At 37.2% G+C, this 12,570-nt stretch overlaps 1 protein-coding gene across 4 annotated transcripts in view; it reads left to right on the top strand.

Moving 5' to 3' along the window:
• The window catches only part of FAM114A2 (family with sequence similarity 114 member A2), a 38,484-nt gene extending 26,592 nt beyond the window's left edge, over positions 1-11,892 (top strand). For all 4 annotated transcript variants that reach the window (XR_004349390.1, XM_032628513.1, XM_032628512.1 and 1 more), the window contains 2 exons: positions 8,230-8,283; positions 10,567-11,892. Coding sequence is in view for 3 of the 4 variants with exons in the window: in XM_032628513.1 (XP_032484404.1) it covers positions 8,230-8,283; positions 10,567-10,668 (156 nt within the window). In the remaining variant the exon portion in view is untranslated. The remainder of the gene's footprint in view (positions 1-8,229; positions 8,284-10,566) is intronic.
• Positions 11,893-12,570: the final 678 nt, after the last annotated feature.

A 12,570-nucleotide genomic window follows, 5' to 3' on the forward strand; every position in this document is an offset into this window, starting at 1 on the left:
TTATTCTGATTTTAATTATGTGTCTTTATTATTTACTATTTATTATTGAGTTATAGAAGTTCTTTATTTTCTCTGGATACAAGTTCCTTACCAGATATATGATATGCACATATTTTCTCCCAGTCCATGGGCGGTCCTTTCACTTTCTTGATAGTGAATAGTGATAGAGTCCAACTTGTCAATATTCTCTTTTATCACTTGTTCTTTTGGTATTGTATCTAAAGAATCATTGCCTCACCCAAGATCATGAGGATTTACTCATGTTTTTTTCTAAGAGTCTTATGTTGCAGCTCTTATGTTTACGTCTATTATATATTTTGAGTTAATTTTTGTGTATGGTGTGAGGTAGGGGCCCAACATTTTTTTTTTTCATGTGGCTATCCAGTTGTCCCAGCACCATTTGTTGAAAAGTTTCTCCTTGTTGAATTGTCTTGGCCCTTTTTGTCTAAAATCAATTGACCATAGTCATAGGGATTTGTTTCTGGGCTCTTATTTCAGTTCCATTGATCTGTGGTATCCTATGCCAGTGCCATACTGTCTTGATTTCTGTAGCTTTGTAGTAAGTTTTGAAATCAAGAAGTGTAAGTCTTCCAACTTTCTTCTTCTTTTTCAAGATTTTTTTGTCTATTGGGGGCCCTATGCATTTCCATATGAATTTTAGGATCAGTTTGTCTATGTCTAACTGAATTTTGCAACTCGTTGTTCTTTTTTATACAGCCTTCAGTATATTTTGTGCTGCTCGCTCTAGAGACCTGTACTGAGAATGTAGACCTTGATAAGATAAAAATCCCAAAGTTGGATTCTAGTTTAAAGGGGCAGCGCCTTACTTAGAGTATGGCAACTCTCATAGTTTGCAGTTGCCAGCCAGTAGGAGAGTTGTAATTAAAGCTAAAGTTTTTTTGTTTTGTTTTAAGGAATTGTAAAAATTTACTGAAGGTGTGTGAACTATGGAAGATGATTCAGACATCAGTAATCATGAATTGGCATAAAATCAAGGGCATTTTAAATGGACAGATAAAAATCACTTTGTAGTACACCAAACTCATACATACAGAGAACAGATAGGTGGTTGCCAGAGGCAAAGGTGGGGGCTGGGTGAAATGGGTGAAGGGGATCAAAAGGTACAAACTTCCAGTTATAAAATAAATAATGTACAGCATTGGGGATGTCATGTACGTCATGATACCTATAGTTAATAATACTGTATTGCATATTTGAAAGTTGCTAAGACAGTAGATCTTAAAAGTTGTCATCACAAGAAAAAAAATTACTTCACTGTGTATAGTGATGGATGTTGACTGGTCTTATTATCATCATTTTGCCATGTATGCAGATAGTAAATCATTAGTTTGTACATATGCAATTAGTATAGTGTTGTATGTCAGTTATACCTCAATTAAAAAAAATCAGCTCGTAGTTAAGGGTATAAGGGTCAGTGTGGCAGCAAAGTTATTCTGGGCCCTTAAATTTATTTTAGTTAAGAGCATGGCCCAAATTAATTCTTCTCACTTTGAGTTTAGATTTTTCCTATACGGGATAATTCTGTGATATAGTTTCTCTTTTCCTCTTAGTATTTTCTTTAAAAGAGCTTCTGGGTTTCCTGAAGTTAATCTTATGAAGCTAAAGTTTTCCATGTGTTTCATAAAGATACTTTAACCCAGCAAGTCAACTCTAAGGTGCTAAAACATGCAAGTATTAAATTTGCATTATTTGTCTCCACATTTTCCAAACAGCCCATCTTAAAAACGAGTTGAGTATTTTGAGCGCATGTTTCATATCTGTATATTTTGTTTTAAAATTTTTCTAAAGTTTTTGTGGTCAAATATACCATTTCTATCTCCCTTCCAAAATGAATATACTTTTTAAAGTTAGTAAAAACTACAAAGGCAGGGCTTCCCTGGTGGCACAGTGGTTGAAAGTCTGCCTGCCAATGCAGGGGACACAGGTTCGTGCCCCGGTCTGGGAAGATCCCACATGCCGCGGAGCGGCTGGGCCCGTGAGCCATGGCTGCTGAGCCTGCACGTCCGGAGCCTGTGCTCCGCAACGGGAGAGGCCACAACAGTGAGAGGCCCGCGTACCGAAAAACAAAAACAAACAAGCAAAAAAACTAAAAAGGCATACACTCTCAATTTGGATAGAAGGAAATTTAAAGCCCTTCTTGAGTCTGATCCAGCCTTTGTCTATGCTTATATTTATATTTGGGTACGTGTGGGTGTGTTTCAAAGTGGAATCATACTTTATTTATTTTTGAATTTTTGAATTCTATTTAATGTATTTTTTTCTACAGCAGGTTCTTATTAGTTATCCATTTTATACATATTAGTGTATACATGTCAATCCCAATCTCCCAGTTCATCACACCACCACCACCACCGCCCACGTCTTTCCCCCCTTGGTGTCCATACATTTGTTGTCTACATCTGTGTCTCAATTTCTGCCCTACAAACCAGTTCATCTGTACCATTTTTCTAGGTTCCACATGTATTCATTAATATACGATATTTGTTTTTCTCTTCCTGGCTTACTTCACTCTGTATGACAGTCTCTAGATTCATCCACGTCTCTACAAATGACCCAATTTCGTTCCTTTTTATGGCTGAGTATTATTCCATTGTGTATATATATATATATATATATATATATATACATATATATACCACATCTTGTTTATCCATTCGTCTGTCGATGGGCATTTAGGTTGCTTCCATGACCTGGCTATTGTAAAAAGTGCTGCAATGAACATTGGGGTGCATGACTCTTTTTGAATTATGGTTTTCCTGGGTATATGCCCAGTAGCAGGATTGCTGGGTCATATGGTAATTCTATTTTTAGTTTTTTAACGAACCTCCATCCTGTTCTGCATAGTGGCTGTATCAATTTACATTCCCACCAACAGTGCAAGAGGGTTCCCTTTTCTCCACACCCTCTAGCATTTGTTGTTTGTAGATTTTCTGATGATGCCCATTCTGACTGGTGTGAGGTGATAAGTCATTGTAGTTTTGATTTACATTTCTCTAATAATCAGTGATATTGAGCAGCTTTTCATGTGCTTCTTTGCTATCTATATGTCTTCTTTGGAGAAATGTCTATTTAGGTCTTCTGCCCATTTTTGGATTGGGTTGTTTTGTTTTTTTTTAATATTGACCTACATGAGCTGTTTATATATTTGGGAGATTAATCCTTTGTCCATTGATTCATTTACAAATATTTTCTCCCATTCTTAGGGCTGTCTTTTCGTCTTGTTTGTAGTTTTCTTTGCAAAAGCTTTTAAGTTTCATTAGGTCCCATTTGTTTATTTTTGTTTTTATTTCCATTACTCTAGGAGGTGGATCAAAAAAGATCTTGCTGTGATTTATGTCAAAGAGTGTTCTTCCTATGTTTTCCTCTAAGAGTTTTATAGTGTCTGGTCTTACATTTAGGTCTCTAATCCATTTTGAGTTTATTTTTATGTATGGTGTTGAAGGAGTGTTCTAATTTCATTCTTTAACATGTAGCTGTCCAGTTTTCCCACCACCACTTACTGAAGAGACTGTCTTTTCTCAATTGTATATACTTGCCTCCTTTGTCATAGATTAGTTGACCATAGGTGCATGGGTTTATCTCTGGGCTTTCTATCCTGTTCCATTGATCTATATTTCTGTTTTTGTGTCAGTACCATATAGTCTTGATTACTGTAGCTTTGTAGTATAGTCTGAAGTCAGGGAGTGTGATTCCCCCAGCTCTGATTTTTTTCCCTCAAGAGTGCTTTGGCTATTCGGGGTCTTTTGTGTCTCCATACAAATTTTAAGATTTTTTGTTCTACTTCTGTAAAAAATGCCATTGCTAATTTGATAAGGATTGCATTGAATCAGTAAATTGTTTTGGGTAGTATAGGCATTTTCACAATATTGATTCTTCCAGTCCAAGAACATGGTATACATCTCCATCTGTTTGTATCATCTTTAATTTCTTACATCAGTGTCTTATAGTTTTCTGCATACAGGTCTTTTGTCTCCCTAGGTAGGTTTATTCCTAGGTATTTTATTCTTTCTGTTGCAGTGGTAAATGGGTGTTTCCTTAATTTTCTTTCAGATTTTTCATCATTAGTGTATAGAAATGCAAGAGATTTCTGTGCATTAATTTTGTATCCTGCAACTTTACCAAATTGATTGATTAGCTCTTAATAGTTTTCTGGTGGCATCTTTAGGATTCTCTATGTATAGTATCACGTCATCTGCAAAGAGTGACAGTTTTACTTCTTCTTTTCCGATTTATATTCCTTTTATTTCTTTTTCTTCTCTGATTGCCATGGCTAGGACTTCCAAAACTATGTTGAATAATAGTGGTGAGTGTGGACATTCTTGTCTTGTTCCTGATCTTAGAGGAAATGCTTTCACTTTTTCACCATTGAGGATGATGTTTGCTGTTGGTTTGTCATATATGGCCTTTATTATGTTGAGGTAGATTCTCTCTATGCCTGCTTTCTGGAGAGCTTTTGTCATAAATGGGTGTTGAATTTTGTGAAAAGCTTTTTTTACATCTATTGAGATGATCATATGGTTTTTATTCTTCAGTTTGTTAATATAGTGTATTGCATTGATCTGTTTGCATATATTGAAGAATCCTTGCATCCCTGGGATAAACCCCACTTGATCATGGTATATGATAATTTTAATATGTTGTTGGTTTCTGTTTACTAGTATTTTGTTGAGGATTTTTGCATCTATATTCATCAGTGATATTGGTCTGTAATTTTCTTGTTTTGTAGTATCTTTGTCTGGTTTTGGTATCAGGGTGATGGTGGCCTCATAGAATGAGTTCCTTCCTCTGCAATTTTTTGGAATAGGTTGAGAAGGATGGGTGGTAGCTCTTCTCTAAATGTTTGATAGAGTTCACCTGTGAAGCCATCTGGTCCTGAATTTTTGTTTGTTGGAAGATTTTTAATCACACTTTCAATTTCATTACTTGTTATTGGTCTGTTCATATTTTCTATTTCCTCCTGGTTCAGTCTTGGAAGGTTATACCTTTCTAAGAATTTGTCCATTTCTTCCAGGTTGTCCATTTTATTGGCATAGAGTTGCTTGTAGTAGTCTCTTAGGGTGCTTTGTATTTCTGCGGTGTCTGTTGTAACTTCTCCTTTTTCATTTCTAAGTTTATTGATTTGAGTCCTCTCTCTCTCTCTTTCTTGATGAGTCTGGCTCATGTTTATCAATTTTGTTTATCTTCTCAAAGAACCAGCTTTTAGTTTTATTGATCTTTGCTATTGTTTTCTTTGTTTCTATTTCATTTATTTCTACTCTGATCTTTATGATTTCTTTCCTTCTGTTAACTTTGGGTTTTGTTTGTTCTTCTTTCTCTAGTTCCTTTAGGTATAAGATTAGATTATTTACTTGAGATTTTTCTTGTTTCTTGAGGCTTGTATTGCTGTAAACTTCCCTCTTAGAACTACTTTTGCTGCATGCTATATAGGTTTTGGATTGTCATGTTTTCATTGTCACTTGTCTCTAGGTATTTTTTGATTTCCTCTTTGATTTCTCCAGTGATCTCTTGGTTATTTAGTAATGTATTGTTCAGCCTCCATGTGTTTGTGTTTTTTACGTTTTTTTCCGTGTAATTGATTTCTAATCTCATAGCACTGTGGTCAGAAAAGATGCTTGATATGATTTAAATTTTCTTAAATTTATTGAGGCTTGATTTCTGACCCAAGATGTGATCTATCCTGGAGAATGTTCTGTGCGCACTTGAGAAGAAAGTGTAATCTGCTGTTTTAGGAATGAATGTCCTATAAATATCAATTAAATCTATTTGGTTTCTTGTATCATTTAAAGCTTGTGTATCCTTATTAATTTTCTGTTTGGATGATCTGTCCATTGGTGTAAGTGAGGTGTTAAAAGTCCCCCACTATTACTGTGTTACTGTTGATTTCCTCTTTTATAGCTGTTAGAAGTTGCCTTATGTATTGAGGTGCTCCTATGTTGGGTGCATATATATTTATAATTGTTATATCTTCTTCTTGAATTGATCCCTTCATCATTATGTAGTGTCCTTCCTTGTCTCTTGTAACGTTCTTTATTTTAAAGTCTATTTTATCTGATATGAATATCACTACTCCAGCTTTCTTTTGATTTCCATTTGCATGGAATATCTTTTTCCATCCCTTCACTTTCAGTCTGTATGTGTCCCTAGGTCTGAAGTGGCTCTCTTGTAGACAGCATATACATGGGTTTTGTTTTTGTATCCATTCAGCGAGCCTATGTCTTTTGGTTGGAGCATTTAATCTGTTCACACATTTAAGGTAATTATCGATATGTATGTTCCTATTACCATTTTCTTAATTGTTTTGGGTTTGTTTTTGTAGGTCCTTTTCTTCTCTTGTGTTTCCCACTTAGACAAGTTCCTTTAGCATTTGTTGCAGAGCTGGTTTGATGGTGCTGAATTCTCTTAGCTTTTGCTTGTCTGTTCAGCTTTTGATTTCTCCATCGAATCTGAATGAGATCTTTGCCGGGTAGAGTAATCTTGGCTGTACGTTCTTCCCTTTCATCACTTTCAATATCTCATGCCACTCCCTTCTGGCTTGTAGAGTTTCTGCTGAGAAATCAGCTGTTAACCTTATGGGAGTTCCCTTGTATGTTATTTGTCATCTTTCCCTTGTTGCTTTCCATAATTTTTCTTAGTCCTTAATTATTGTCAATTTGATTACTATGTGTCTCAGCATGTTTCTCCTTGGGTTTATCCTGACTGGGACTCTCTGTGTTTCCTGGACTTGGGCGGCTATTTCCTTTCCCATGTTAGGGAAGTTTTCAACTATAATCTCTTAAAATATTTTCTTGGGTCCTTTCTCTCTCTCTTCTCCTTCTGGGACCCCTATAATGTGAGTGTTGTTGCTTTTAATGTTGTCCCAGAGGTCTCTTAGGCTGTCTTCATTCCTTTTCATTTTTTTTTCTTTATTCTGTTCCGCAGCAGTGAATTCCACCATTCTGTCTTCCAGGTCACTTACCCATTCTTCTGCCTCAGTTATTCTGCTATTGATTCCTTCTAGTGTATTTTTCATTTGTTATTATATGGTTCACCTCTGTTTGTTCTTTAATTCTTCTAGGTCTTTGTTAAACATTTCTTGCATCTTCTGTATCTTTGCCTCCATTCTTTTTCCGAGGTCCTGGATCATCTTCACGATCATATTCTGAATGTTTTTTCTGGAAGGTTGCCTATCTCCACTTCATTTAGTTGTTCTTCTGGGATTTTTTCTTGTTCCTTCACCTGGTACATAGCCCTCTGACTTTTCATCTTTTCTGTCTTTCTGTGAATGTGCTTTTTGCTCCACAGGCTGCAGGATGGTAGTTCTTCTTGCTTCTGCTGTCTGCCCTCTGGTGGGTGAGGCTATCTAAGAGGCCTGTGCAAGTTTCCTGATGGGAGGGACTGGTGGTGGGTAGAGCTGGCTGTTGCTCTGGTGGGCAGAGCTCAGTAAAACTTTCATCGGCTTGTCTGCTGATGGGTGGGGCTGGGTTCCCTCCCTGTTGGTTGTTTGGCCTGAGGCGACCCAACACTGGAGCCTACCCGGGCTCTTTGGTGGGGCTAATGACGGGTTCTGGGAGGGCTCACGCCAAGGAGTACTTCCCAGAACTTCTGCTGCCAGTGTCTTTGTCCTCACAGTGAGACACAGCCACCCCCGTCTCTGCAGGAGACCCTCCAACACTAGGAGGTAGGTCTGGTTCAGTCTCCCCTGGGGTCACTGCTCCTTCCGCTGGGTCCTGATGCACACACTACTTTGTGTCTGCCCTCCAGGAGTGGAGTCTCTGTTTCCCCCACTTCTGTCAAAGTCCTGCAGTCAAATCCCGCTAGCCTTCAATGTGTGATTCTCTAGGAATTCCTCTTCCCGTTGCCGGACTCCCAGGTTGGGAAGCCTGACGTGGGGCTCAGAACCTTCACTCCAGTGGGTGGACTTCTGTGGTTACATGTTCTCTGGTTTGTGAGTCACCCACCCAACAGTTATGGGATTTGATTTTATTGTGATGTGCCCCTCCTACCACCTCACTGCAGCTTCTCCTTTGTCTTTGGATGTGGGATATCTTTTTTGGTGAGTTCCAGTGTCTTCCTGTCGATGATTGTTCAGCAGTTAGTTGTGATTCCGGTGCTCTCGCAGGAGGGAGTGAGAGCATGTCCTTCTACTCCGCCATCTTGAACCAATCATCATATTTTACCTATTGTTTTTTAATGTGCTATGCTCGCTTAACACATTATCCTTTGTTCTAGGTCAAGGAAAAGGCAGACGTCCTTAATCCGTTAATCACTGCAGTATTTCTAGAGGTTAGTAGTACTAATTGTTTTTTAAGTCTCTAACTTCTGGGGCATTATGTATTAATAACTCTTTTAAGTTTTCATTTTTTGTTTTTTTCACTAGTTTAGCATGTTGATGCAGATATGACCAAAATGGTGTATATTTTATCATATTTCCTATTAATGATGAAGGTGCCAGGTAAAGTGCAGTGGAAGAAGCGGTAGGCTGTCATTACTTAGTACTACCCCTTTGTAATTAATGGCCAATTCTCATTAATGAAACATCTTCTGGAGACTAGCTAGTAAACATGATGCACTGAAAATTACAAATAGGCTAGCACTGCTCCTTAAAGGAGTAAGGTTTATGCAGAGAAGATTAGTTACAAAACAAAACAAAACAAAACAAAACATTTTGTCACTTTCTTGCGCAGAAATTTGCTTTATTATGTCAAAAAGCTACCTGTGTTTACATAATCCGTGTCAGTTCATTAGATTTAAGAAGGTAGGTAGTTTAAGTCCATGGATGGATTATATTGCTGCCATGTATGATGCTTTCTGGATTCCATGATTTAAGAACTCTATCTTAGGACTTCCTTGGTGGCGCAGTATCCACCTGCCAATGCAGGGGACACAGGTCTGAGCCCTGGTCCAATGCAGGGAACGTGGGTTCGAGCCCTGGTCCGGGAAGCAGAGCAACTAATAAGCCTGTGCACCACAATTACTGAGCTGTGCTCTAGAGCCCGCGAGCCACAACTACTGAGCCTGTGTGCCGCAACTACGGAAGCCTGCATGCCTAGAACCCATGTTACACAACAAGAAAAGCCACCGCAATGAGAAGCCCGCACACCGCAATGAAGAGTAGCCCCTGCTCACCGCAACTAGAGAAAGCCCACGTGCAGCAATGAAGACCCAACGCAGCCAGAAATAAATAAATAAATAAATAAATTTATATTGATAAAAAGAGAAAACCACAGAAGGCAGAAAAAGTGAAAGATAAAAAAAAAAAACGACCTATCTTGTAAATTAGTTGTGCAAAAATTTAGATGTTTGATGATTTGTTTAAAACATATTTATCTAAGTCTGAGGGGAGAAAATATATTTGATAATCAGTTAGGTTTAAATATGAATTGAAAAAAATTTTTTGCCACCAGAGTGTTACTTCTTTAGTTTTAGATTCTTTTAAAATTACCGATGAAGAAATGCCTTCCATTCCTTAACTGCATAGTTTTCCTTTAATAGTTAGGGAAATTATTCTGATCACTTAAGCAATTTAAAAAAAATAAGTGTATGATTTAGTAGATGGCAGAGTGGTAGAGATGAAAGAAGTTTGCAAACCAGGAGCCCAGTCCTGTCCTAGGTCTCCCCTGATTTGCACTATGACCATGGACCAGGGGTTTACCTTCTTGGCAATCTTGTTATCTTTATATACAAAATAAGAGATTTAACTAGATGTGCTGTGAGGTCTCTTTTGGCTGCAAAACTTGGTATCAAACGTCACACTGAAGTTTAAACAGGGGTTCTTGCCATTGATAAATCAGAACATGGTAAGCTCACTTGATATGGTTACCCTTTTGTTATTCTGAGTTGGTTGTTCTTGCCTACAGATTTGAAACACTCTTGTCCTTGAAATTATACGTTTTTATTTTAAGGTAATGAACTCTTATGCTTCTGGAAAGTCAGAACTTGTCAGATATAAATGAAGTCTGGCAAACTCTGAGCATAATGATTCCAAGTTTTTCATATGTCTCTTGTAGTAGACAGAAACATATCTGTACTTTATCATCTTTAAAAGCAGTATTCCTTCTTTGTCTTTGTGAGCACCTGTCGCATGTTCACTGATTACGTTGAGTCCATGGAAGAAGAACAATCACAATGGACTAGAAATCCTATTGATGTAGGATTCATAGCCTTCTGAAATCCTCTTTGAGTAATTGACTAAAATGCTGTGACAGGATCTACCCATTCAATCAAGGAATAGATAAGCTTTGAATGCCATATTTGAGCAAGATGCCAAAGAATGGCTATCATTCTAATGGGCAAGTTGGACAAAAATGGTGACATTCTTTTTTGGTGCTGTCATATCATTTTAAGAGCTAGATCAAAAAAACAAACAAACAAACAAAAAAAAGAGCTAGATCATTCTTTCCCCTATAAGTTTAGTGAAATGGTTAAGTATGTATTCTTATTTGCCAGGCTACAGATATAGTTAGATTGTAAAAATTAATTTGTTTTTTTGTTGTCTTATAATATATTTTCTCTTGTAAGTGACTGCAGTATTTTCTTTTTCTTATTTTTCAATCCTTATCCTTATAGGCATCAAACAGTGCTTCCTACATTCAGGATGCCTTTCAGCTACTTTTACCTGTGCTGGAGATCTCTCTTATTGAGAACAAGACTGAATTACCAGAGGCATGAGCTACAGGTCCAGAGGCCTTTGTCAGGACACTGAAGAACAGAGAAGATTCTACATGAGACTTGTGATGGCCAAGAAATGCCACTCTTTTCTGGGTACTCCTGGAGAAGTGAGGGAGAAAGGTTATTTTAATATATAAAACTCCAGGCAGGAGAGCATGTTTAAGGAAGTTTGTTGCCTTCAGTGCTTGGTTGAAGTATTCAGGTCCTCACACTGCTCTTCCCAGTTGTTATAATTAATAAATTATTTGAAAAGAAGTTTTATAGAAAGTTAGAAAATAATAGCTCATAAGGTTAAGGGGACACTCAGGCAAAAATATTGGTCTTCCTTTGACAAGATGCAAAACACTAAAAATTTTGCAGTGGCTGTAATTTTGCAGTCCATGGATGTAATTGGTTGTTAAGCAAGAGGAAAAGGAATTCAGTATTCTGGAATTCATGTGCTTGATCTATTAATGCCATTTTCTTTCTCCTCTCTATAATAAAATCTATGACTTTAAGAAAACCGAGTATATATAAACTCTGTAATGATTACATGAATTCTTGGAATTGGTTAGAAAGTTTCATCTCCTCTTTAATTCTCAGTAGATATTTGGCATTGAAGAGAAGCTTATGGAATATACTTAGAGCCACATGAATGAACTATAGCAAGGTGCCCTTTGGCTTCAAATTGCTTTCCCACCGCAAGATGACAAGCTTCAAGTTGTAGTTGACCCCCCTTTAGGAGATTCATGACCAATAAATGCAATTTAGAGAAACAGTTTCATGTTTGCAGATATTCTGAGTCTCCAGGATGTTTTTCATGCATACCCGATATGCAGGATAAATTCTGTAATAGCCAACTCCAAAGGAGTGTTGAAGCTCTTTCAATGATGGGGATTTTGTTGTTTGAATATTGTTGAAGTGGACTGTAGAGTCCCATAGAAATGATGTTTATGTATAACAGGATTAAGACAGTTTATTTTTCCTCATTCTTTTTTGTTTCTTTTAATGTATTCTTTAGCATGTTTATAAATATAACTTTTATCTTTCATATCTTAAGCCTTCTTTTGCTTTGTTCAACAATCTAAAAGACTTACAGGTTATCTTCTTCCTGAAAGCTATTTTGGTATCCACTCTTTTAAAAAAAAATTCTCCAACTTTGTGGTTTTTAATGATTCAGGTAACTTTTGTGAGCTCTGCCCCTTATCTTTTAAAACCTTTAAATAAAATATAATAATCATGTCAGTTGATCCTTTTATTTACTTTTGCAAATGTGAGCCCTGATATCTTCTCAGACCACAGAAATAGCAAAGCGAACCTATAACAGGTTGATATCAAGACTATTTCTATGTGATCACCTTATTTGGGGTAGGGGGCAGTTTGTTAGCAAGGAGGAAAATAGGTAGATTTGGACTAAAAAGATACACCAACATCACTAAAATGTTACTCTGCTTATATTCTGTTCTAACATGATGAGAAAAGGTTTTGAATATTTCTTTTTATAGAAACATTTAACTCTTCCCAAAGTGAGTAATTCTGTAATTTCAGAAAAACAGTTGTGTTGTGGTAAGTAAAGCTGGTGTCCCCAGCCCTAATTTGTGCCTCAGACCCAGTTGCTGTGTCTGAACCTGGATCCTTGAGGGTGGTATTTCTTGAGTAAAGTTTAGAAACTGGCCACACTACCTACTACCTGTTCAGATTCTCATATAAGGGCAGTTTGCAGTTTTTACTCTTTGATCTGGAAACACATCTAAGGTTTTTCTTTTAAGAAGAGGGGTATAGATGTGGGGGATAGAACAGTGACTTCTTATGCCTTTCCAGATTGCAGCCCTCAGTTTCACCTGTTTTAGATTAGATCTTACAGAAGGCCATTGTGAGTCACTGCCTCTTCTTTCTCTTTCATCCCTCTCATCAGGTTTGCCC

The sequence above is a fragment of the Phocoena sinus genome, chromosome 3 (genome assembly GCF_008692025.1).
Source record: "Phocoena sinus isolate mPhoSin1 chromosome 3, mPhoSin1.pri, whole genome shotgun sequence".
NCBI lineage: Eukaryota > Metazoa > Chordata > Mammalia > Artiodactyla > Phocoenidae > Phocoena > Phocoena sinus.